Raw genomic sequence first — 25,819 nt, forward strand, 5'->3', positions numbered from 1 at the left:
GAAGGCCCATAGTGCTTGCTGGATGGAGGCACCTCCCTTCTGCCGCCACTGCAGCCACTGGCCCTACCCCCTGGTCGAACTCCCAGTCAAACTTCTGGTAGAGGGAACAATTTGCATATTAGGCTTTTATTATATAGGATATATATTATGAACATATATGCTATTTTATATAATTACATAGTATATATAATATACATACTGTAATATAATTATACTAGAGGCCCAGTGCACAAATTCATGCACAGGTGGGGGTCCCTCAGCCTGCCAGCGATTGGGGTCATTGAGGCCATCTCGCACAGTCCTGATTAGGTCCAACTGGGACCGGCTGGGAGGAGTGGCAGCAGGAGGTTGGCTGGCCCGGGTTGTGGGAGTGCACTGATCCCTCCGGGGGCAGCTCTTGCATTGAGTGTCAGTGTGAATCATAGTGACTGGTCGACCAGTCATTCAGTCATTCCATTGTTCCATTTCAGTCATTCAGTCATTCAGTCATTCCATTGTTCCACCAGGCCAGTGGCCTGGTGCACAAAATTCATGCACATTAAAAAAGAATTAATTAGAGGAAATATTTTAATATTGCCATTTGCACTTTATATAGAAGTGTCAGAGATAAAAGAAAATTAGTAAAATGTATATGAAAATCTCCCTCCTGTTAGAGTCTGGGGCATGCCCCAGGACACAGAGTCAAGTCCCACCCCCTCATGCATGCCTCAAAATCGCACAAGACTCAGACCTGGCCAGCCCCACGCCTGACAAACCCTGCAGGACGGTGTGTGTGTGTGTGTGTGTGTAACCACAGTTCCCCCAGACTGGCCTCAGGTCCCCTGGCCCCGGCGGGAGGGCACAAGGACGCTAGAGTGTGATGATCATTTGCATATAAGCTCTTTATTATATAGGATTATTATACTACTACAAAAAAAAACATTTTAAAGCCCTGCCTATTAAACTATGATTTGACACCTATTGTATAATGAATTCTAGTTTTATAAATATCAAAAATGTAAAAATCTGTGCATTTTAGAATCAATTAAATGTGGTCTATGTTCTTCTTTGAAATTTTACACAAAAGATAATAGCCTATTTTCATGATTCTGTGCTTGATTCACTCAACAACACATCTTGGAGCTTATTTCATATCAGTAGCTAAGGCATTTTCTTCCTTACTTTAATGTGGGAGAACTGTGAAAATAAGACTTTGATGAATATGTGTTAAGTAAGAAAGTGATAAAGCAAGGAATAGAATACTCTTTGGAAAATCTAGTGAATAAACTGTGATGTCTGAAGTAAGAAACACAATAAACATTACTTTGCTCTTTTCTTCCCCAAGGATAAAGATCTTCAAAGGAAAGTGTAGGACAATACGATAAAGGACTCAAGTTTGCCATAATAGGGGGAAAAACAGTAATATGGTATCTAGAAAGTGTCTGAGACTGAACAAATACAAACACATAGCACTAAAACACACAAATGTGACAAAATCATTCTTGGGAATTTTTGTGAAATGATGAAGGAAAGAAAAGGTGACTGAAGATGGGGTAAGAGATTTTACAAAAGTGAAAAATGTAGATGATAGGAAATGCAAACCAGTCACATTTCCCATTTACAACAAGCTTTAAAATACATTATTAAAATATGGCTTATTAGTATTTTGAAAGTAAAAATGTCATACTTTAAAAATATTTTAAAGAAAAAGAGGTGATTAGAAGGAATTAGAATAGCTTCACCAGAAAAAAATGTCATACTTTAAAAATATTTTAAAGAAAAAGAAGTGATTAGAAGGAATCAGAATAGCTTCACCAGAAATGTTTTGCCACACCTAGGTTGTGGCTAAGATGCAGGGAAAGAACTGAAGAGATGGTTGGTTGCTATACTCAGTCACCAGTCAATTGATTGTTCCCTTTACCTGTGCTACAAGTGAAGAACAAACATAACTAAGAAGAACAACAGACATACTATGAAGAAAAACAGACATAGCTAGGTGGAAATGGGACTGGATTCATGCCCTGTCTCTGTCACTATTTAATGACCTTGGGCCCATCACTTCATTTTGTTTTTCCTTCTCTAAAATAAGAAGATCGCATTTATTGATTCCTGAGTTCCTTTCTATGAATTACATTTTAACTATAACCTGGTTATGACTATATAATATATAACTATATGTTATAAATATAATCTGAAGAATTTGGAAAATATAGAGTTTGTTTATGTAAGAAAAATGTCTGATGTTTTTATTTTTTTAATTAGGGACATTGTATTTAATTTTTTTATTTTAGAGAGAGGAGAAGAGAAGAGAGAGAGAGATAAAAAGATAGATAGTAGATAGGTAGATAGATCTATTTGTTGTTCCACTTATTTATGCATTCATTGGTTGCGTCTTCTATGTGTCCTGACCAGGGATTGAACCCACAACCTTGCTGGATTGGGGTAATGTCCTAACCAGCTGAGCTATCCAGTCAGGGCTGTCTTTGGAATGTTCATGGAATGATCATCATGCCTATGTGAATTCCCCATGGGTATGTATTAAGCTTTGATTTTCTCCTGTTAATCTATCTCTGCTAATTTGGTTAGTAGTCCAATTCACATCCTGATGGGGCAAGGATTTTCACAGTGATTTTATTTTCATCTGCTGTGACTTCTGGGATTTTCAGTGTACTGTTGTATACCTTCTCTTGTTTGACGGAATGACTCACCTCTTTCATATGGATGAGGAGGACACTGAGGCTCAGTGCCATTCAGTGACTCACCCTGAATTACACAGCTGCTGTTAAGCAGGGACCTAGAACCTGGATCCGATCCATGTTCTAAAAGAATTGTTCCATGGAAAGTTGAGCTGCAGGTAAATAGATCCTGCTGGGCGGTGACCAGGGAAGTTTTGGGTAAACTTCAAAGCTAATCAGAGCAAACAAACCAGTGAAGGAAAGACTAGTTTTAATACATATTCCCAGCTCGGTTCTCCAGAGACAGCTTTGCACCCGCCTTTTCTGAACCAAGCTTATTAATGGAAGGAACAAGTGTGTGGTTGCTTGGTTTGGAAATTGGACAGTTTCCTGGAAAAGAAAAATTCTCTCCTAAGAGAAATAGGAGGCAGTGAGAAGGAAGCAAGATTTTAGCAAACTTTTGGATGCAAGAGATATATTGATGATAGTAACCAAGAAATTAGGGCGGGGGGGGGGGGAGGTTAAAAACTTATATTCATTTTGGCAAGCTTAATCTTTTTCTCTAAGCTGGTGCTCCTGGGGAATGGGTTACAAGAATTGGAGGGAAAGAGAGACTCTGGCTCTGTTCTTGGTTGTGCCACCCTGGAAGCTACTGGCCCAGATAGGCAGGTCGAGCTTATATTTTCCAGGATGGCAAATTCTGCAGGCGAGGGAGGGGACTGAAGCACAGGGAAGTGGAAAAAGAAAAATCAACAGCACTGCCTCCTTTTACAAACAGAGTTTTGGCTCACACCTATACTGGTCACCAGACCTGGGTTTAAACATGCCTCCCTCACCCGAGATAGGCACCTATCCTTACCTTTTCATTTCCAAGTGACCCATGATCCCAGAGTTACTGAGTAGCGCAGGTCCCCAGTGCATATGTAGTTTCACAGGTACCGTGTTGCTCTTTCCTTCACAGTTAGCCCAGACTCATCTCGTCAGATGGTTGCTTCTTTCCAGGGACTTCAGAGACATTTTTTCTGCTGCCTGTGGGGACAGAGTGATAGAATGCTACCTTCACTCATTCTTTGTCTCCAGTCTTGAGCTTTTCCTAACATCCACAGAAGGTAGCAATTTTGTGTAGTAGGTAGAAAACATGGGCTTGGAGCCAAATAGACCACTTTGAATCTTCTCTCTAGCACTTATAAAACTGTGTGATCATGGGCACATCATAGTCCCTCCCCCTAGCCCCAGTTTTACCATAATGGGACAATACTACCACTTACCGTTTATGATTTTTGTGAACATTAAATAAGATTGTGTATGTAAATACCTAACATAAGGTCAGACTCACAGTACTTGCATAGCTACGTCAGCTACCTGGGCAGAGTTATCTGGGGGAATGAATCTACCAAACACATCCTTCTCCTTCTGGAAACTTGCAGGCTCTCAGAGAGACAGGGCCCATGGTGTTGTACACCCTGAGAATGAGAAAAGTTTGTCCTGAGCCATTGCTTCCAGGATAGCAGTTACTATTTTCTGTTTCATTTTGGATCATTTCTATTGCTATGTCTTCAAATTCACTCAGTCCTTTTTTCTACCATGTCTAATTTGTCATTAATCCCATCCAATGTGTTTTTATTCTCAGACATTGTTGCTTATATCTCTAGATGTCTGATTTGGGTCTTTGAAATATTCACTGTCCCTGTTTTACCTTTTGAAGATATTGACTACTGTTATAATAGCTGTTTTAATGCCTTTACCTCTAATTCTAACATCTGTGCTGATTGCAATTGCTTTCCCCCCCTCATTATGGGACATATTGCCTGGTTTCTTTGCATACTTGGTAATTTTCGATTGGATGTCTGCTAAATTTTAACTGGTTACACAATGGATAGTTTTGTTTTTATTTAAATATTCTTAAGCCTGAGGCACAGTTAAGTTACTTAGAAATAGTTGAAACATTTGGGGTCTTATTTTTTGAAATTCTTAGGCAGAGCTAGAGTCGTGCTCAGTCTAGGGCTAATTATTCCTCACTACCAAGACAAGATCTTTCCAATGACTCTGCTTGGTGCCCCTTGAATCATGAGGTTTCGCCTTCTGGCTGGTGGAGAGAAGCACTCTTCCTGGCCCTGTAGGAGCACCAGGCGCCGTTCCCTCTACTCCTTTCAGGTTTTTCCTAGGCAGGAAGTTCCCCCTCCTACATGTGCTCATCAGTACACAGGTGAATACTTGAGGAGACCCCTTCCTATATTCAGAGTGGCCCCTCTGTACAGTTATCTCTTCAGCACTATGTTGTACAAGCTCTAGCGCCTGGGATCACCTCGGACTGCCAGTTCCACCTCATCAGCTCAGCAGCCATCCAGGTTCTGGAAATCCCCCCCAGACATCACGCTGGGTGGATGATAGGGCTTACTTTGTTTTCCATCCCAAAGGGTTCATTCTCATTATTGCCTGACATCCATCACCTCTTAATCCATCTGAATTAAAAATGGAAGTTTTTCCTCATTCTTTTACAATTTTATTGTTTATTTATACTTGCACAATACAATGGTACATGTTTTAAATCTATTCAAACTTAAATCTACATAGGTTGGGGCTTTCCAGTTCTGGAAAGATGGAGTAAACAACTAAAAAACCTACACAGAATGCTTGGAAAATCTATCTGAAGATGGAAAAAAAAAATGGTGGCAGACATATGAGGGTAGGAGATGTGTGAGGGAATAACCATACCTCTAGTCTGGGTTCAAACAAAGGCCAAGTCCTGAAACTGTGTACCAGGCATTTCCCAAGGAAAGCCTGTTCTTTCTAGATTGAGGAGCAGAAAAGAGGACCCATATGGGATACAGAGATTTGAGAAAACCCCCCTGCCTTTTTTTTTTTTTACCTTTTTCCCCACCTCAGCCCAAGACAAGTGCCAGATACAAAACTGTAATTTTGTGACAGATGGATGGCAGCCTGGGAAGTGATGGCAGTGAATGCCAATAGGCACCTAAAACCCAGAGGGAGAAGACTGTCATAAGAATAGAGGGATGCCGAAACCGGTTTGGCTCAGTAGATAGAGTGTCGCCTGTGGACTGAAAAGTCCCAGGTTCAATTCCGGTCAAGGGCATGTACCTTGGTTGCAGGCACATCCCCAGTAAGGGGTGTGCAAGAGGCAGCTGATCGATGTTTCTCTCTCATTGATGTTTCTAGCTCTCTATCCCTCTCTCTTCCTCTCTGTAAAAAAAATCAATAAAATATATTTTTAAAAAAAGAATAGAAGGAGAATCTCTATTGTTTATTTTCCCTCTATGTATCCTGCCACTTGGCTCCAGAAGATAGACTCAGTTACAGAAAATGAATGGCAGAGCAGGGAGACTAATGCTCTGGATTCCTAATCAGAATACCAGGAAGGAGGACCCTTGGAAATCAGGGAGGAGGTAGCTCAGGAAAGGTATTCCATAATGTAATGTACTAGTATTAATTCCTGAGCTGCACATGTATAGATAGGGCCCTAAACTTATACCAAAGACTTAGAGATCTGAACTACAGAGATTACCCACATACATCCCAGATTGTCATTGAGTGGCACTCATGTGGGACAGATTTGAATAGTACAGCAGTCTTTGAAAGTTGGACATTGAAATCATAGCCCATAGGAAGCAAATTAGAATTTATAGACTGAACTTAATAGGACTATTGACTATTAAAACAGACAAACAAAAAATGTGTGTTCTCCATAGGTTTTAAATGAGATATAAGATCTCGTAACATGATATTTATAATGTAATTTCAAATGTATTGAATGCAATACATAAACATGTGACAATCTCTATGCTAAAAACTAAAAATATTGATGAAGGAAATCAAAGAAGCCCTAAATGAAGAAAGAGAAATACTGTGTTCATAAACCAGAACATTTAAATAGTTAAATGTTAATTCATCCCAAACTGTTTCCAGATTTAGAAAAAAAAAATTTATGGAATATCAAGTTAAATTTGAATTCCAGATACTAGTAAATAATGCATAATTTTAGCATAATTATGTCTATACAATATTTGCAATTTTGTATGCTAAATATTTATTCATTGTTTATCTTAAATTCAAATTTAACTGGATGTCCTGAATATTATCTGACAATCCTGCAGGGCCCAAATTGATTTTATGGATTTAATATAATAACAATCAAAATCCCAGCAGGATTTTTGTTATATATAGGCAAGCTGATTAAAAATGTATATGGAGCTGAAACCGGTTTGGCTCAGTGGATAGAGCATCATGGTTCAGTTCCTAGTCAGGGGACATGCCAGGATTGTGGGCTCGATCCCCAACAAGGGGTGTGCAGGAGGCAGCCGATCAATGATTCTCTCATCATTGATGTTTCTATCTCTCTCCTGCTCCCTCCCTCTCTGAAATCAATAAAAATATATTTAAAAAAATAAATTAATATGTATATGGAAAAGCAAGAGACCTAGAATAATCAAAATAATTTTTTTTGGGGAAAAAACAAAGTTAGAGGACTCACAATACATGATCTTAAAACTCAATTAAAGCTAAACAAGTAAGGCAGTGTGGTACTAGAGAAAGTTTAGGCACACAGAGCAATGAAAGAAAGTAAAAGAGTTAAGAAATAGGTCCTTGCCGAAACCGGTTTGGCTGATTGGATAGAACATCATTTTGCGGACTGAAGAGTCCCAGGTTCGATTCCGGTCAAGGGCACGTACATTGGTTGCGGGCACATCCCCAGTGGGGGATGTGCAAGAGGCAGCTGGTCGATGTTTCTATCTCTCTATCCTTCTCCCTTCCTCTCTGTAAAAAATCAATTAAAAAATATATATATAGGTCCTCACAAATATGATCAATGGATTTTTAACGATAAATTATTTTAGTAACATAAAGTTCACATAACATAAAAACTACCATTTTAATCATTTTTAAGTGTATAATTTGTGACCAACTGACTTTTGACAAAGATATGGAGGCAATTCAATGGATCATTCTTTCAACAAATGAAACATCCATTTAAAAAAAATAAAACTTTAACCTACACATAAGATTGTAATTTATAGAAAAATTAACCTCAAATGAGTCATAGATCTAAATGTAAAATCAAAAGTATGAATTTTTTAAATATATATATTTAATATATTTTTACAGAGAGGAAGAGAGAAGGATAGAGAGTTACAAACATCGATCAGCAGCCTCGTGCATGCCCCCCACTGGGGATGTGCCCGCAACCAAGGTACATGCCCCTGACCGGAATCGAACCCGGGACTTTTCAGTCCGCAGGCCAACACTCTATCCACTGAGCCAAACCAGTTTTGGCAGAAGTATGAATTTTTAATTTAAAAAATCATAGGAGAAAAAGATTGTGACCTACGTTAGGCAAAGAGTTTTAAGATATGACATAAAAAACAGTCCATAAAAGAAAAAAAAAGATACATTGGACTTCACAAAAATTACAACTTTTTTTTCCTATAAAAGACACCATTAAGATAACTAAAAGACAAGCTATAAACTGGGAGCAAATATTAACAAATCACATCTCCAAAAAAGGAGTTGTATTTAAAATATGTAAAATAAACTTAAAAACTCAACAGTAGGACAATCCAGTTTAAAAAAATAGGCAAGAGATTTGAATAAACACACCACCAAAGAAGACATAGGATGGCTGACAAGCACATGAAAAGATGCTCCACATCATTAGTCATTATGAAAACACAAATTAAAAACCACAATGAAATACCACTACACACCTATTAGAATGACTAAAGTTAAAACAACAACAAACCCAACTGAAAATACCAAGCGCTAGTGAGCGTGCAGAGGAACCGAAACTTGCTAGTGGAAATAAATACAAAATGGTATGGACCCTCTGCAAACAGTATGGCAGTTTCTTACAAAGTTAAGTATGTATTTGCTATATATTCCAGTAATCCCACTCCTAGAGAACCTAGCGAACCTTGCTTAGCTTTTCTCTACCTGAGTTGCTTCATCTGCAAAAAGCACCATAATTGTATGCACTACTAAGAGATTTTTAAAAAGTCTCCCCTGTAATTATGGTATGATATAGTACTTTCTTATTATGCATGATAAGATGTTAAAATGTGATTTTAAAATGTGTCTTACAATTGAAGAAATATGATAATACCTAGTTCATTGCATTGTTTCCGGGTTTAAAAGAGTTGTTAAAGGTTACTGTCTGGCCCTGGCTGCATAGCCCAGTTGGTTAGAGAGTCATCCAGATACGCCAAGGTTGTGGGTTCTTGTATGTTCTGATCAGGAATCAAAAACTAACCAATGAATGCATGAAAGAGTGAAACAACAAATAGATGTTTCTCACTCTTCTCTTTCTCTCTCTTCCTTCTTTCTCTAAAATCAGTAAATATTTAAAAATAAATAAATAAAAATGTTACTGCCTGGCACAGGGTTCTCAACCAAATAGTTGTTAGTTAACTATACTATTGTTATTGTTAGTATTACTAACTACTACTACTACTACTATGATTACTATTTTAAGAAACAAATAGCAGAACTTGGATTGTGATACATTAGAAAGTGCCCCTCCCACTGCACTACGCCTTCTGCAAGCCCGGCCCATTTTGTTGTTGAATATTCATGCCCTGGCCCAGGCAAACACAGACCGTTGTGTGGCTGTCACCAGAGGAAAACGTGGGAAACATTGACCACTTCTTCGTTTTCTCTTGCTAGAGAAAAACCACAATGACATGCTATGTGTTGTGTCGGCTGGGTCAGTTCCTGCACTGGCACTGCTCTCGTGAGGTCAGTTGTTGCACTGTTCCCATTTTGTGGGAACATTGGCTCCCACAAGATGAGAGAGTCTGGGTGGGAATGCAAACTATTAGAGCAGTGCGTGTGTCAACCCCGTGTTGAAGGACAGGAGGCCTTGTGGGTGTGCTAACCATTAGTTCTCTGAGGCAGAGATAAATAATTACTACTTTACAGCCACTGATGGGGGGAACACGTAAATTAGGGTTCCAGTTGGGTTAAATGGCTGGAAAACTCAACCAGGACTACAAGGGGAAGCTGGTTAGCCACGTGACTTATTTCTTTATTATTTATATTTTATTCAAGTTCCTTGAATCTTTCCTGCAGCCCTCTTTCTGGTTGTATGAAGGAGCAATGTATATGGGGATACCCCCCACCCCCAATACCTGATCTCAGGGCCATTTTTAGTGGGTTGTAGGGCCTAGGGCATTCCTTTTGTATTCCTGGACCATTCACACCAAAACCCTATTATCCAGGAGCCAGCTGGTTAAGAGACTACATTGGGGGTGCTATCAATGCTAGAGATAGAATGAATTAAAAAAAAAAAGAAATGTTATCCTCTAGACAAAAAATCAGCAAAGAAACAGCAATCCTAAATAGCTCACTAAATCAGACGGACTTGACATCTTCAGAGCATTTCACCCCAAAGCCACAGAATATACGTTCTTCTCAAGTGCACATGGGACATTTTCAAAAATAGACCACATATTGGGTCACAAGCAAAGTCTCTCCAAATTCAAGAAGATTGAAATTATATACCAAGCATCTTCTCAGACCACTATGGCATAATATTAGAAATAAAAAAAAGAGAAATGTTCCTTAGGGATTGAGTGCAACATAGAAAGGAATTTCCTGAGAACTACTCTGTCAGGGACTGTACCTGTCTGAAATGCAATACCCCTTGATATTCTGTAAGGTAGTTGTCACAAACTTCTTGTTACATTTGAGTGAAGCCATGGTCCATTGACAGGCAGGTAGTTTGCCCAAGATCCTAGAACTAAGTTCCCGAGTTTCCAGGCTGGATTCCACCCCATACTGCTCTGTGCTGAAGTGATCAGTGCTGGAGTGCCGGAGGAATCGTGCTCATCCTTCCTTCCTCAGTGGTTGTTGGTTTTGATGGCAAAAAGTCGAATGACCCATCTCCCTCCCCCCACAACCCCCCAAGCTGATGGCGTCTGTGGCTCCTCTCCTCTCAACATCCAACATCCAACAGAAAACAAAGCTAAGTTATCTGCTGAAATGAGAGGAGCAATCTATGAGGGAGCCCCAATCCCTCCCACTTCCAATAGATTCTATTCTGGGGATTCCTTGGCCATTTCTCACAACCCTCACCTTAGCTTCAGGAACTGACCTACAGTCTAACATTTAGACTCTAAATCAAGGGGGTGGTGGGGAAGCAAGGTCAGTGTCTGTGGTCCATGAGGAGGCCCCTAACATTCCTTTACCTTCAAGTTTTAGCTTCTCAAACACCTGGACTGCTTCTCCTTCATCTCTGTTCCCCCCTGCCACCGAATCCAGAATGGGCCTTGTTGACAAATGTATGGCCTGTCGCTCTAAAGTATTGATAGGAGCAGAATTCTTCACTTTGAGAAGCCTAGCTGTTTTGTGTTTTTGTTTTTTAACTTATTATTATTATTAAATGTCAGGAGTTTTTTCCTCCAACAGGTGTGCATTTGACTGTATTTGCTCCTGCTCATGATGGGCGTGTGGAGAAAGCCAATGTCCCATGCCATGTAGTCTGCCTCTTGACCTCTTTAACTATTTCTAGTGCTCCTCCTAGTTTTTGGAGCAGAAGATGCCCAGGCCATCAAAACCGTGAGATGAACCGGACTAGGAGAGCTCATGCCCGCCAGGGGGCGCTGTCGGCTTGCAGAGCAGAGCACAGTGGTCTTGGGCTCCTAGGCGCCCTGGAGACACCGCCCACCAGCCCAGTGACTTCATCACTACAGTACCCGCTTGCTGTCCGTCAAGTACTGCGAACCAACCATTGGTTAGGAGCTCATCTGGGAAAGGAAAGGGAAAACTAACAAGATTTGTGACATTCTTATTCTCCTAACGTAAAGACCTTTCAAAGAAGGAGATTGCCGTGCAGGCAGAGGGAAGGGCAGTAAGAAGTGAGGAGGGACGGGAGGGAGAGTTGGGAGGAGAATCCTTAATTTCACTTAAGGGTATAAGGATTGGGCCCCTGGAGGGATCTTGCCTTAAAAGAGAGAAGGATTTGCCACCCTGCATCAGATCTTTCCTGTGATTTTAAACAGTTCTGGCTTTACATTTGCTATCGCTGCATAATCTTTACCTGTGACAAAAGACACTATTCCCTGCCCTGGAGTCTGAAAGGTAAATTAGGAGTAGCAATGGAGTAACCAAACGTCCAGAATGTGTGAGCGATATATAACCTAATCTGAACAGTCAGATTAGTCATCTGTTAATTGATAAGATATCCATAGGGAGCGTGCTGAAACAGCTGCTACACTTGGTACAGGTATCATGAAACCATCTGCTGAAAATATATCTAATGGGTGTCAGGAGAGAAGATAATAGAGAAATTGAGAAACAACAAAGTCCTTTGTTTTATTTATTTATTATTTATTATTTATTATTTTTTGTGAATCCACACCCAAGGATATTTTTAGAGAGAGTGGAAGGGGTTGTGGGGGGTGAGGGTGGGGAGGGAGAAACATAGATGTGAGAGAGATACATCAATTGGTTGCCTCTCACACAAGTCCGTACCAGGGTGAAATGGAGCCTGCAACCGAGGTATGTGCCCTTGACCAGAATTGAATCAAGCTACTCTTTGTCCTCCCTAGAGCACAAGCCCCAGTGTCCGGGACATAGCAGGTACTGAGTAAAGGTTCATGGATTGGTTTATGTTCTTAAAAGTTCCAAGATGCAGACCAACATCCAACATCAGAACTAAAGAAGATGTACAGGATGCTATTTCCTCTATGGTGATTGAAAGAGAGGGGCTCAGGGTCAAGGGAAATGAGGAAGGAAAGGCACCAGGTCATCTGTTGCCCACAATCATATTTAAGCTCTATGGTGTTGCGTCTATCCCTTCACCTCCTTGCAGGTGTAAGTGAGGCTTGGAGTCTGGGTCATTGCCACGGAGTCTAGAAAGAGATGGAGCTAAAATAAGAAGACATGGCAGACTAGACACAAGCCAGTAACAAGAAGGTGGGCCTGGGTTGGGTTAGAAGCAGGACTGGGTCTCAGGTGGGGGTTAGGCTGGAGCAGGGCCACACCGACACAACTCTGGAAGGTTTTAGTGTCAATGTGCTGCAGTAGCTGCCATCCTATGGCCTGGGTGGCTGAATTCTGTTCCAGGGAGCATGTGTGGAATGTATGACAGATCCTGACTAGGCAGACCTTTGCCGGAGCCATTGGCATTCTATAAACAACAAGCACAGCAACAAGGGCGTGGATATTAGCATTCTAGTCTTAGGTTCTGGCACCCCTCCCTGCTTCTTTTAGCTGATCTAAACAATATCCACAGACTGTTTCACTTTTGATCAGATGGACTATAAATTATCTTTAGATTCGGATCTTCTCACATCCTGTTTTGGGGTGAGTCTTCTGGGGGGTGGGGGGAGGAGATTACAAAGGAGAAATATATCCATTCCTGCGAAATTGTCTTTTTACGGTATTAACTCCAATGATGCTCTTCCCCGCTTTAGCATGGCCAGTGTCTCTTAAGAGTTCAAAAGCATTGGCAGGTTTTACAAGGTCTTAATGATCTGGTCCAACCTGCCTTACCTTATCGTACTGCCTGCCACATGCCAGGTGTATCTTGTCATCCCAAAGAGCCATGCTCTTACCTACCTGAGATCTGCACACTCTTCCATTGTTGCTCCATGCTCTTCCCTTACCTCTCTGCCTCAGGAAGAACTCCTCTTGGAAAGCTTAGATCTTCCGGGTGGTGCCTACCCAGGCAATGGACTGGTCCTCTGTGCTCTCCCAGAGGCTGGTGCTCCCTACATCTACAGCAGCACTTATCACACTGTCCTGGGGACTCTTGCTCTTTCAGTTCTTTTTCCTATGAGCCTTAATTTTTTTAAAATATGTATTTTTATTGATTTCAGAGAGGAGGAAGAGGGAGAGAGGTAGAAGCATCAATGATGAGAGAGAATTATTGATCAGCCGCCTCCTGCACACCTCACATAGGAGATCTAACCTGCAATCCAGGCATGTGCCCTAACCAGGAATCGGACCATGACCTCCTGGTTCATAGGTTGACGCTCAACCACTTAGTTATGCCAGCCAGATGAGCCTTAATTTTATATAAAAGGAGAGGAGCACCATCTTGATGGCCTTTGCAAAATTTTTTATTTTTTTTAATAGTTCTGTGATTTTTAAAAAATATATATTTTATTGATTTTGTACAGAAAGGAAGGAAGAGAGATAGAGAGCTAGAAACATCGATGAGAGAAAGTCACGGATCAGCTGCCTCCTGCACATGCCCCACTGGGGATATGCCCGCAACCAAGGTACATGCCCTTGACCGGAATCGAACCGGGTCCCTCCAGTCCCCAAGCCAACGCTCTATCCATTGAGCCAAACCGGTTTCAGCTTTGCAAAATTTTTTATATCATCTTTCTTCCTTTCCTTTAGCCTCTCCCAAAGACAACCAGATGACTAAGTCATAGCTGGAACCAAGGGGCATTTTACTCAATGTCTACATCAATGGCTGTCTGTCTGTCAGGACTATATACAGGGACCAAGAGAAGGAGGAAGTAAACAGTAATTTCTGATTAGAATTTTATTTAAAAAAATATATATTTTATTGATTTTTTAGAGAGAGGAAGGTAGAGGGATAGAGAGCTACAAACATTGATCAGTTGCTTCCTGCACACTCCCCACAGGGGTGTGGCCACAACCAAGGTACATGCCATTGACTGGAATCAAACTTGGGACCCTACAGTCCGCAGGCTGACACTCTATCCACTGAACCAAACCGGTTAGGGCTGATTGGAATTTTACATTCGAAATCTTCCTCCTGCAAGTGCTTCTTTTTCTCTTCACATGAAATCTGGAGCAGAGAATTACTTTAGACCAGATCTGCTGGCCTTCCCAAGTAAATGTGAGGGCCTTCCCCTAAACAAGCTCCCACCTGGCATTTCCGCGGCACTCCTGGAGAATACACATTTTCATTTAGCCGAGTTTGAGAGTAGGGAGGTGAGAGATTTATTTAGAAATAAGCATGCAAAAGGGCAGGAAATCAGCAATGTTTGCATGTAGACTATTAGCATTCTCCCGTTTCATATACATATTCATCCAATTCAAAACAGGCAGTTTGGCCAAGTCTTTTAGTTACAGTCCACTCTCCCAAACCCCACCACGGAAAGACTTATAATTGAAAGTAGAGGTCACATTGCCATTGGTTGCACATGAGAATTACAGTGTGATTATTCACATGTGTAACAAACAGTCTGCTAAGGGGCAGATGCTGCCTTCCTGTAACCTTACTTAGGTTGCAAAGAAGAACAAAACACTTCTAAGAATGCCTACTCACCAAGATGGCTACAGACCCTATTTCATATACTTGGGGGTCTTGTCTGGGGGTGGGATACGATACTATTCAAAAAGTTGAATTCAGTGTGTCCATCATTCTAAAAACGGTTTCCTGTTTAACATACTGGAGAGGAAGGATTGTGGCCACTGTTTTCCAGTCCCTTTGCTTGTGTGGTAAGACAGAACTCACCCAGAGAAAGAGTAGGTATGAAACACTATGTACTCAAAGCTCCCTAACCTCATGAAATACTTGCCTCTCTAGACTTCACAGCAGGGCCAGGGCTAAAGGGAAGGCAAGTGAAGCACTCATCTTTTAGTATAAAACTTCAGGGGTGCCAATAAGCTCAGTAATATAAGTAATATTTTAATGCGATTTTTAAAATGTTTTAAGCTTTGAGTATGTTCATTCTAAATATTTACATGTATTTTTATTTTTTAAAATATTGCATTGTCCAGCTGGTGTGGCTCAGTTGGCTGAACACTGCCCCATGCACCAAGAGGTTACCAGTTCAATGCCTGGTCAGGGCACATGCCTGGGTTGTGGGCTCCATCCCCTATGGGGGGCATGCAGAAGGCAGCCAATCCATCTTTCTATCTTGCTAAAAATAAATTAAAACATATTTTAAAATAATGCATTAAAGTATTGTTTATCTTTATTGGTACCCTTTAAACTTTGCTTCTTTGTCAAGTATCTCACTCATCTCATCCTAGCACTGGTTCTGCCTCCCCAATGCTTTTTAAGATCAAGCCCTGTCCCCTGCCAGTTGCCCTATCACTTACCCCATGAAGGGAGGAGCAATGTTTAAGAATAATACAATGGTAGAAATGAAAAACAAGGAGGAAAAAGTTCTGATGTTCAGAGAAATATAATAAAAATTATACATCAATGAGACAGCATGCTTGTGCTGTCAAACTGACAAATTCCTGAATATAATCTCCAGCTGGTGGGAGTGGCCAAGTAAGGCATAACTTTTTAACATGAACGATATCATTTCTCAAAGCCTGCATTTTAGCACTCTCTCTACCCAGCTGCCCACTCCCCAGATTGTGAGTGGCTTCCAGAAATGACCTGTAAGATCCTGCCGGCCTCGGGAGTCAGAGGATCTGCCACCACACCTTGGGACTTTTCTGATCACTTTTGCAACCTGTGTGTTGCACTTGGTTTCCTATTGTTCCAGGGGGCTGCCTCTTTCCTGGCCTTTAACCTTTTAAAGCCACAGGTAATAACCTTTTCCCAAAAAGTGATCGGGAAGTGGGTTTTACATTTTGGCCCACACTATCCAGTCCTGCCAGAGCTTAGGACGATTTCTACCAACTCCCTTCTCTTGACTTGGCATTTTGGAGAAGCCGCGGTTTTCTTTCTTTTCTTTCTGGCATTTTGGAGAAGCCGCGGTTTTCTTTCTTTTCTCTCTCTCTCTCTCTCTCTCTCTCTCTCTCTCTCTCTCTCTCTCTCTCTCTCTCTCTCTCTCTCTCTCTCTCTCTCTCTCTCCCTCCCTCCCTCCCTCCCTCCCTCCCTCCCTCCCTCCCTCTTTCTTTCTTTCTTTCTTTTTTTCTCTCTCTCCCATTTGCACAACCCCAGCTCCCAGGTTGCGGAGATGACCTCTTCCCGACCGCAGTCCCTCCGAGATACTCCAACCAGGACCGCGCCCCGGGCCTGCGCGCCCTCGGCCCGCCCTGCCAGGTCCGCGTCCCGCAGCGCCGGGCCACCCCTCGCGGGGCCGCCTGCCCAGTCCCGGCTCCCGGCTCCCGGCGGAGGAAATTCTTCCCCGGCTGTCCAGGGCTTGCCTCACGTGACCGGCCCAGGCGGCGGCTTCCAGGGAGAGTTTAAAGGTTACGGAGGAAATTAGCACGGACACAGTCCCGGTCCCCTCCGCGGGGCGCGCCCCGTTTCCCCCGCAGCTCGGACGGCCGCTGTCAGCGCGTAGATCAGAGCCATCTCCCCGGGAAGGGCAGACAGGGTCCAGAGTAAATATGAAGTCACTTTTGTAGAACATAAACACAAACCCAGCCGGGGTTCTACTAAGCTCTCACTTTGTCAACAAGTCCTCGCAGCCCGGGAAGTCCAGGGCAGACCCAAAGGGAGAGAATGCCCCCGAGAAAGGGGAGAGAGAATACATTTATAAAAACTCACAGGGAGCCTTGCACGCCCCTCCCTGTGCAACCCTCCTGCCCCCACCGCCGAGCCCAGCGTCTCCAGACAGAAGGGCAGGCCTGCCCGCGTCGGGGTGAGCTGGGGAGGGTCCCCGTCTTCTCCCGTAGTGCGATCCCCGCCACTCTGTTCCCCACTCCCCTCCGCAGCTCTAAAGCAGTGTTGGCCACAGAGTTCCGAGGCGATCGCGGCCCGCTGGGCCCGGGGGAGAGCAAAAGGAAGGGACCCGCAGATGCAACATCCGCACCCCGGGCCCCGCGCCGCCCTTCTCCGGGGTCCCGCGCGGGCTCCGGGCCTGGCTCCCCGCCTGGCTCCCCTGCCGCCGCGATCCACCAGGCAGGCTCGCCCGCTTCTCCGCCGCCCTCACTCGGGCTCACTTTTCCCGTATTGCTCCCCCAACCGGCAAAACTTTCTATTTCCCTAAACACAGGAGCGCGCGCGCGCCCTCGCTCCCCCCCCCCCCCCGCCCGCTCTCTCTCTCGCTCTCGCTCTCGCTCTCTCGCTCCCTCTCTGACGTCTTTTGCGCATTTCCTGCATTAGAGGGAGGGAGACTCGCTCGCACACCGACGGAGGGGAGAAGGGACCGAGGGGGAGCGCCGGCGGGTGGCGAGCGAGCAGCAGCCGAGCGCGGGGCCGCGGAGAGCGCGGCGGGCGGGCGGGCGCCGGCGCCCGGGAGGTGGGGCCGCGCGGAGTCGCAGTCCCGGCCCCGCCGCCGCGCCGCGCACCGCCGGAGCCGGCCTGCGCCCCTCGCCCCGAACAGCGGCCACCCCGGCTCCGAGACCGCCCGCGCCCATGGCAGACTCCCGGCTCCTGGCGCCTCCCGATCGCCGATCGCATCGCGGCGGCGCTGCTTCGTCCTAGAGGCGGCGGCCAGGCTGGTGGTGGGGCTTGTGGATTTATTTAAAAAAAAAAAAAATTTGGCTTCGAGGAGGACCATTTCCTTTCGACATGCATCCCTCCGGATAGACTGCACATCCCTCGGTCCATCCCCCGCCCCGCGCGGCCAGAGGCGGGCGCTGGGTGTGCGAAGAGGATCCGGGTTGAAATCTGCGCCCCCGGTTGGTTTTCGTCCCCGCCCCGCCGCCCCCTCGCCCTCCCGGAGCCCAAATTTCCCGGGGATCATGTTTCCCAAAGGTAGGTAAGCGCCCGGCGCGGCGCCCGCTCCCCGCAGCCCGGACCCGGAGAGCCGGCGAGGCGGCGAGACAGCCCCCGCCGCTGGCAGAGGAGCCCACAGCTCCGCTCTGCTTCTGGAGGTGCCGCCGGTGGCAGGGGGGAGAGGCTTGTTCCAAACACGGACGTCCCCCAGCTTCTCCCGCCCCCCCTCCCTGTTTTCCGTTAGGAACCCGGCGAGGAAATCCATGCACTCCCTGAGGATCGCCCGCGCCCGGGCGCAGCGCTCCGAGGTGTAGGCAGAGAGCGGGGTGGAGCGAGAGGGACCACGGAGCCCCCCGCGGCTCCCGACACCGGGGGCGCGTCGGTTCTTCCTCCTGCCCCCGGGGCGGACGGAGTGACCCCGGCCCCGCTCCACGCCTCGACCATGGTCGTGTTCAATGGCCTTCTGAAAATCAAAATCTGCGAGGCTGTGAGCCTGAAGCCCACCGCCTGGTCGCTGCGCCATGCCGTGGGGCTCCGACCGCAGACCTTCCTCCTGGACCCTTACATCGCCCTCAACGTGGACGACTCTCGCATCGGCCAGACGGCCACCAAGCAGAAGACCAACAGCCCGGCCTGGCACGACGAGTTCGTCACCGACGTGTGCAACGGGCGCAAGATCGAGCTGGCCGTCTTCCACGATGCCCCCATCGGCTACGACGACTTCGTGGCCAACTGCACCATCCAGTTCGAGGAGCTGCTGCAGAACGGGAGCCGCCACTTCGAGGACTGGGTGAGTCTGGCGCCTCCCTGGGTCCAGGAGCCCAGCTATGGGGTCCAGGGGGTGTTGGTTGGGGGTGTGAAGGGGCGGCTCAGGGCCTTGGCATTGGTCAAATAGGGTGCAGGGACATAACTGTCACCTGAAGTGGTGTGTGTGTGTGTGTGTACCTAAGTTTCAGTTTCCTTGGAGAAAAGCACCATCTACTTGGTCGGTGGGGAGAGGCAGTAGGCATTGGAGTAAAGGAGAAGAGACTTGGGAGGAGGGTCTGGCTCTTTGGCCCCCTCCAGCCAGCGGGTGCTACAGGGAACTCGCAAGCTGAGAGAGCCCTGAGCCAGCGCCTGAAGGTTGGCCGGCGCCTTCCGCAGGCGCGTGGTGGGCTGGCTGTGTGTGAGTGTGTGTGGGTGGGTTCCTCTGTCCTTGGAGAGAGGCACGTGGAGCCCTAGACTGAAGGCTTCTTGCACGTCCTGGCTTTGTCCTGCTTCGCCGAGCCTGGAGCTGCTTTATTTTTTTCCTCCGGAGGAAGCGAGCTTGTTTCTATTCTGTGGCCTGGTGGGTAGCTCATCTTCGGAAGGATGTAATAGGGAGAAAAATGTGTTCTCCTCTAGGATGCCACCTCCAGGGTGGAGGAAACATCAGCCCAGCTTGTTTTGCCCAACTCATGATCTCTCCGTCCAGAATGGGTGTTGTATTAAAAAAAAAAAAATGGTTCTGCTTGCGAGTAATTGAAAAAAAAAAAATCAGTGCTTTGAAACCTACTTACAGTTTCCCTGTTTTGATTTTCAAGATATGTGGGATGAGATATCATTTCTAAGTCTGAGATTGAGTTAATTGATTACACTGTCAAAATATGAGGGGCTGGGAAATAGGCCTGGTCCACGGACTAGATAAGCTAAGTTCCTTCAGCCTCAGTACCCAGAGAAGCAGGGAGAACACAGCCCTGCTTTACCCGTTCTAGGAGGGATAGTGTTAAATGAGGAAGTACATTTCTGTATTTTTAGAAATTCTTGTTACCTGTTTCCACCAAGAGCAGGTGGGGCGCTGGGTGTATATGTTTTCAGGGTTCTTTGATCTACACAAGAAGGGAAGTATCTGCTTCTCATAGAGAGATGGAGAGAAATCACCTTCTAATTACTGAGAACAAATACTTCATGATTGTCCTAGGGTCAGAGGTTGCACATGAATCACCTTGGCAGATCACCTCACATTTTTTTTTTTCTTTTCCCAAGGCAATGGACTTTTAGGGGAAAATCAGAAAAAGCCTCTTCTCTTTATCCTCAGGGCTGTGGTGTGGGCTGCCCGAAACCATGGTTACGGACCTTGCAGGGAAGCTCCAACACACCACGCCAAGTACATCCCTGGGTGCTTTGTGACTTAACACTTTGGGAAGCAGGCAAACCTTGGTGGAATCCCAAAGGATGCAGCGCCATTCCATTCCACAATGCCCCGTACCTCTGCCTCCCTCCCATCACCCGAGTCTCCACTCATTCCCCATGTCCTTTCCACACATGCCTGTCAGTACTTTTACTCATGAAAGCAGCATGAGTCTGAGAGGGAGATGAAGGGATAAGTAATTTCAGAGCCAGACCTTAGGACTAAACAACTATGCTTCTGAAGTTGTTGTTTTTAGGATAGGAAGGAGAGAAAAACACACACACACACACACAAAACATGACTATGGTTGTGAGGACTTGAGGCCTGTTGCTTTGTATGCAGAGGAGGGAGCTTGAGGGGAGACAGAGAGCAGGAGGTCCGCGTTTACTCAGAGAACAGGTCTTGGTTGGAGGGGGAGATAGATGTCTGAGTGCCTCTGGTGGTGCTTTGCCGGGGCCCACCCAAACCCTGGGCACAGCCGGGCACCATTCCCACTTCCAAGCACCTCCAGTGAAGCGTACAGTGGCCAGTAGTCTTGCTTGGTTATCTTTCTCTAAGCTTCTCAAATTCATGTTGGATTTGGCCCTAGACCAGGTCACCTAGGGCCCTGGCACGTTTTACAGACAAGGACATTGCGTCCCAGAGAAGCTAAGTGGTACCCGAGGTAACATGACAGGCAAAGGTGGGGAGGCGGGTTGGAGGTAAGGCCCACATCTCCTCTTGCTCACCCCTGTCTGGTGGAGAACTGAGCCTCCCCTGCTCTGCTTTCCCTGCAGATAACGTGTGCCGGTGTCCCTGAACAGTTTTATTGAACATGATAACTTAAAGAGCTTTCAAAATCATTATCTCATGATCTCTTTCGCCTTATAGCAAGTGTGAATTAAGTATGGCAGGTATCAGTTTTAAAGGAACTTGAGGTACAGAAAGGCTGAAGGCATCGGAGAACGAGGCAAGAAGTGGAGCTGGTTCTCTTTGCTCATCTAGTGTTGTTTTCCCTGGAAGAGGCTGTGGCCACTCCGGTTCCCCCAGCCCGAGGGTGGACGTGCACCAGCAGAGGTGACTGGCCCTTGGAAACAGCCAAGTTGCACGTGGGCTGAGTAAGGTCACCTTTGCCATTCCCTTCAGCCAGGGCACCACTTACAGAATCACACCTTCAGGCAGAATTCCCCGGGCCCAGGCCTTGGCGCTCTTTACCTGGCAGAGATGAAGAGATACACCTTTCTCAGGAGAGGCTAAGAACTCTGAGGGGGAGCTGGGGCTGCACGATGGATTCGTCTACATTCGCCGTTTGTTGCTCAGATTCAACCAGGGAAGGTTAGCACTCTAATCCAGAGGTAACAGAGACTCTGGCTGACTCTCTCTAGGGGCTTCCATACAACCAGGCAAACAACAATAAGGTTCTAAATGAATATTTGAAGGAATTCAGAAAAGGAGTAGGCTAGGAGCGCTGGAAGGATCTGGAGGGTTCCTGAAAGGAGGCATGCGTTGGGTGTGAAATGTGGGTGACATTGAAAGAGGTATTTGTAAGAGGAGGCAGTGTTTCATGGGCACGGACACAGCTGGAATAAAAGCGGAGAATGCCTGTGGTCAGCCTCGGAGAACCGAGTAGGAGTAGCGTGGCTGAAACGGAGGGTGCCTGTCAGAAAGGAGCGGGCAGGGTCACATTCCCTAAATGGAAGACTTATTATCTGGGTACTGCCCGCGCTATTATTTACGTAATAGTTTTCAACATTGATTCTTGACTTTTCACTTGAGCCCCAGTCTTCATGACATCACAGGTTTGGATGCTGTTGTTAGGGCTTTCCTCCATTCGCATGAAAATAAACACATGGCCTCTGAAATAAAAAGAAAAGAAGTTCATCTCAGGTACCTCTTCATTTCTGATATGGGGTATGCATTTTGGAAATACTGGAGGAGGAGGGAGTTTAGACAACCAGTTGGGTTCCAACGTGTTTAAAAGCCAGGCCGAGATCATGATTCTCCAGATCACGGGAGACGCATCAGCTGTGATGACAAAGGGGGTTCTTGAGAGAAAGCTTATCCCGAAGATATGGGAGGATTTCACTTGTGCTTGAAGCAGAATCCCAGTAAACACTGTAGCTATAGCTCTGTTTTCCAAGAACAAGATAATAACGCTGCTCAGACTTCGGTGTGCAAATACAGACCCTCCTGCCCACCTCCGGAGCTGTACATTCTGTGGCTGACGGTGAGTGCTAGGAGTCCTCATTCATTGTGAACAAGCTGTCCTCAAGGTTTGGCTCAGAAGATGCTTTGGGAAACCCTGGGCCAGAATAGCTCCAGGTAATGAATGTATCTAGATTTTGTACAGAAATGTCCTGAAATTTCCTAGTAGGCCTTTGTAAGTCCTAAAGCAGTATTTATAAGCATAATTGTATAAACTAGAAATGTGGGGATTCATGTTAGAATCAGAGGCTAGATGGAGCTACATTAGCATTGAGGACACATGGTGGGGAGCACGATAGATGGCAGAGAGTGTGTATGAAGCATGCAGGTTGACAGCTGGCTGGTCCCAGCTGGCTGGTCCCATACACACTCAGGAATTTTTTGTTTTTAAAATATATTTTATTTATTTTTTAACAGAGGAAGAAAGAGGGATAGAGAGCTAGAAGCATCCATGAGAGAGAAACATCGATCAGCTGCTTCCTGCACACTCCCTACTGGGTATGTGCCCGCAACCAAGGTACATGCCCCCGACTGGAATCGAACCCGGGACCCTTGAGTCCGCAGGCTGATGCTCTCTTTATCCACTGAGCCAAACCAGTTAAGGCCACACTCAAGAGTTTGCTCTATAGTTTAAATAGTCTACCTAGGTCTATGTACCGAGCTCAGTTCCCTATTCCCTCACCATCCCTGCCTCTGAAGACATCTGTGCTTAGGGCCACTCCCTTGGTTTATCCTGTAGAAGAGGTGCTGAGCTACTCATAATGCAGAGGTAATGACAAAGTCATCTTTTATATATATATATATATATATATATATATATATATATATATATATATATATATTATTGATTTTTTACAGAGAGGAAGGGAGAGAGATAGAGAGCTAGAAACGTCGATGAGAGAGTAACATCGACCAGCTGCCTCTTGCACACCCCCTACCGGGGATGTGCCTGCAACCAAGGTACATGCCCTTGACTGGAATCGAACCTGAGGACCTTTCAGTCCGCAGACCGACGCTCTACCACTGAGCCAAACCGGCTTCGGCGACAAAGTCATTTTTAAAACATTTAAAAAAATTTATTTCAGAGAGGAAGGGAAAGGGAGAGATAGAAACATCAATGACTAGAGAGAATCCTTGATCAGCTGCCTCCCGCACACCCCACACTGGGGATCAAGCCCAGGTATGTGCCCTGAGTAGGAATCAAACCATGACATCCTGGTTCATGAGTTGACGCGCAGCCACTGGCCAAAGTCGTCTTTTGAGAGGCGGCTCAGCAGAGCGCTTACAGGCAGAGCTCTGGAGACAGGATGTGTAGGTTTGAATCCCATCAATCTTTCGTGACCTTGAGTGAACCGTTTAACCTGCGCTTCTGTTTTTTCCTCTGTACAAAGTGGGTAACAATAAAAATAACTCGTTAAAATAAAATGGGGCTGTTGTGGGTGAAAGGAGTCAATATCTGTCAAGTATTACAGGCCAAAGCCTGAACCTTAGGAAGGGCCCAATGAATGCTTACCTGTTGCACGTATTGTTATGTCTCCTAAGCCTCCCAGTTCTTTGCTGAGCCAATTATTCTACAGCACCTCAAGAAGCCAGCTTTACATAGTCTCCAAAATATTTCTCTTCAGTAGGGGCATCTTATTTGGCAAGGATTGAGACACTAAAGTTTCTGTTTCATATTTCCAATACAGCCTGTTGACAGGGCTTCTCAAACCTTCCTACCCTGCTGATCCTGAGATAGGCCTGCATCCTGTTTGGAAAAGTTAGGCTTTGGGGCTGACTCCCCTTTGGCACAAGAATTCCGAGGGGGGGCGGGGAGATTCTTACAATGCAAAGGCTAAAGGAGGGCCCCTCATGGTCGATGCTGATGCCCTGGGCGAAGCCTGAACACAATTGTAATTAGTCTTTGCTGAGTGTCACCTGAGATGATGGCCTGAGCACACCTGGATCCACACTGCCCCGAGGTGTATCTCTATCTTCAGGACATTTGTAGGGAAATCTTAGAGGAAGTATGGAAATTTCCATCATCATTTAAATAGACTGAGGTGGGAAGGGGCTGTGAAGAGGGTGGGGAAGGACTGGGAAGGGTCCATGCACACCAGAGAATGGCTTAGGCACAGAAAGGCTGCTTTTGTTCCCCAGCAGTGGAGGGTCTGTGAGTCTCTTGCTACTCTATTCCCTACTGACTCCTAAAATTCAAACCTTCTGATTAACAATTATTCCCTTTGGTCCATAATGGGTCGTTTAATAACTACCCTACGGGTTAGTTCTTACCCCATTGCTATCACATCTCCATCGCATTGGGGCTCTGAAGTTCTAGGGCAGTCGGCCTTGTCTGTCGGTCCTGTTTCTCCTGTGTGTTTTTGACCAGCAGCCACTTTAGAGACTAGTTGAGGCCCTTAGCTCCTCAGTGGGCCCCTTTCCCTGGAAGCTGAGTTCTAATCACAGGTGCCTCTAGCACTCACTAATTGAGTGCCTTTGGGCATGGGACTGAACCTATGCTTTAGCTGTTATAAACCCATTAATCTGTAATGTGAGAATATAACAGTTCATACGTCTTAGGGTTGTTGTGAGAAACAAGGGAATCTCTGTAAAGATTTTAGCAAAGGGCCAGGCAACCATACATTTTAACAGTATTATGAGTACTTGAAGAGTTATGTGTATGTATTCATAGTTTTAGAACCTTAAGTCAGACTATAGATCCAGTGAAAGGTATTTTTTTCCTTGAGTTCTGAATACATTTATAAGAAAAATCTCACATAGTCTACACATAAATTTAATTACACTTAACAAATTGCCTTTTTGAAAATATAACAATTCCTTGAAATGAGGTTGTTTTGGGAAGTCCAGGAATTGTGGCCACGATAGTCAAAGGTTAATTACTTATTGGGGCATATGAGTAATTGGAAATAGGGGTCTTTGGGAGCCGCTGTTTTGGTTTCACTGTACTAATTCTATCTAGCTTCATGGATTTAAATATATTCTCAATGCTGTTGACTCTAAATTCCTAATTCCAGCCGTTACCTGCTCTTGAACTTCTGAACTCACATAAGTGACTGCCTTTTTGGCATTGCCATTTGATTAAAATTTTTTTAAATAATTTTTTTGTATTGATTTCAGAGAGAGAAGACAGAGAGAGAAAGAGAGAGAGAGAGAGAGAGAGAGAGAGAGAGAGAGAGAGAGAGAGAGAGAGAGAACATCAGTGATGAGAGAGAATCATTGGTTGACTACCTCCTGCACACCACCTACTGGGGATGGAACCTGCAGCCCAGGCATATAACTTGACAGGGAAGAACCATGACCTCCTGGTTCATGGGTCGCTGCTCAACC

General features: G+C 45.2%; 1 protein-coding gene across 2 annotated transcripts in view; it reads left to right on the forward strand.

Moving 5' to 3' along the window:
* The first annotated feature begins 17,564 nt into the window (after nucleotides 1–17,564).
* Nucleotides 17,565–25,819, forward strand: part of PRKCE (protein kinase C epsilon) — a 436,087-nt gene continuing 427,832 nt past the window's right edge. The window contains exons 1-2 of one of the 2 annotated variants that reach the window (XM_084901004.1): nucleotides 17,565–18,198; nucleotides 18,404–18,949. In XM_084901004.1, coding sequence (XP_084757130.1) covers nucleotides 18,602–18,949 — 348 coding nt within the window. In that variant the 5' untranslated portion in view covers nucleotides 17,565–18,198; nucleotides 18,404–18,601. The remainder of the gene's footprint in view (nucleotides 18,199–18,403; nucleotides 18,950–25,819) is intronic. The other variant, XM_084901005.1, reaches the window with a different exon arrangement.

This window comes from Pipistrellus hanaki (genome assembly GCF_964339955.1).
Source record: "Pipistrellus hanaki genome assembly, chromosome: 12".
NCBI lineage: Eukaryota > Metazoa > Chordata > Mammalia > Chiroptera > Vespertilionidae > Pipistrellus > Pipistrellus hanaki.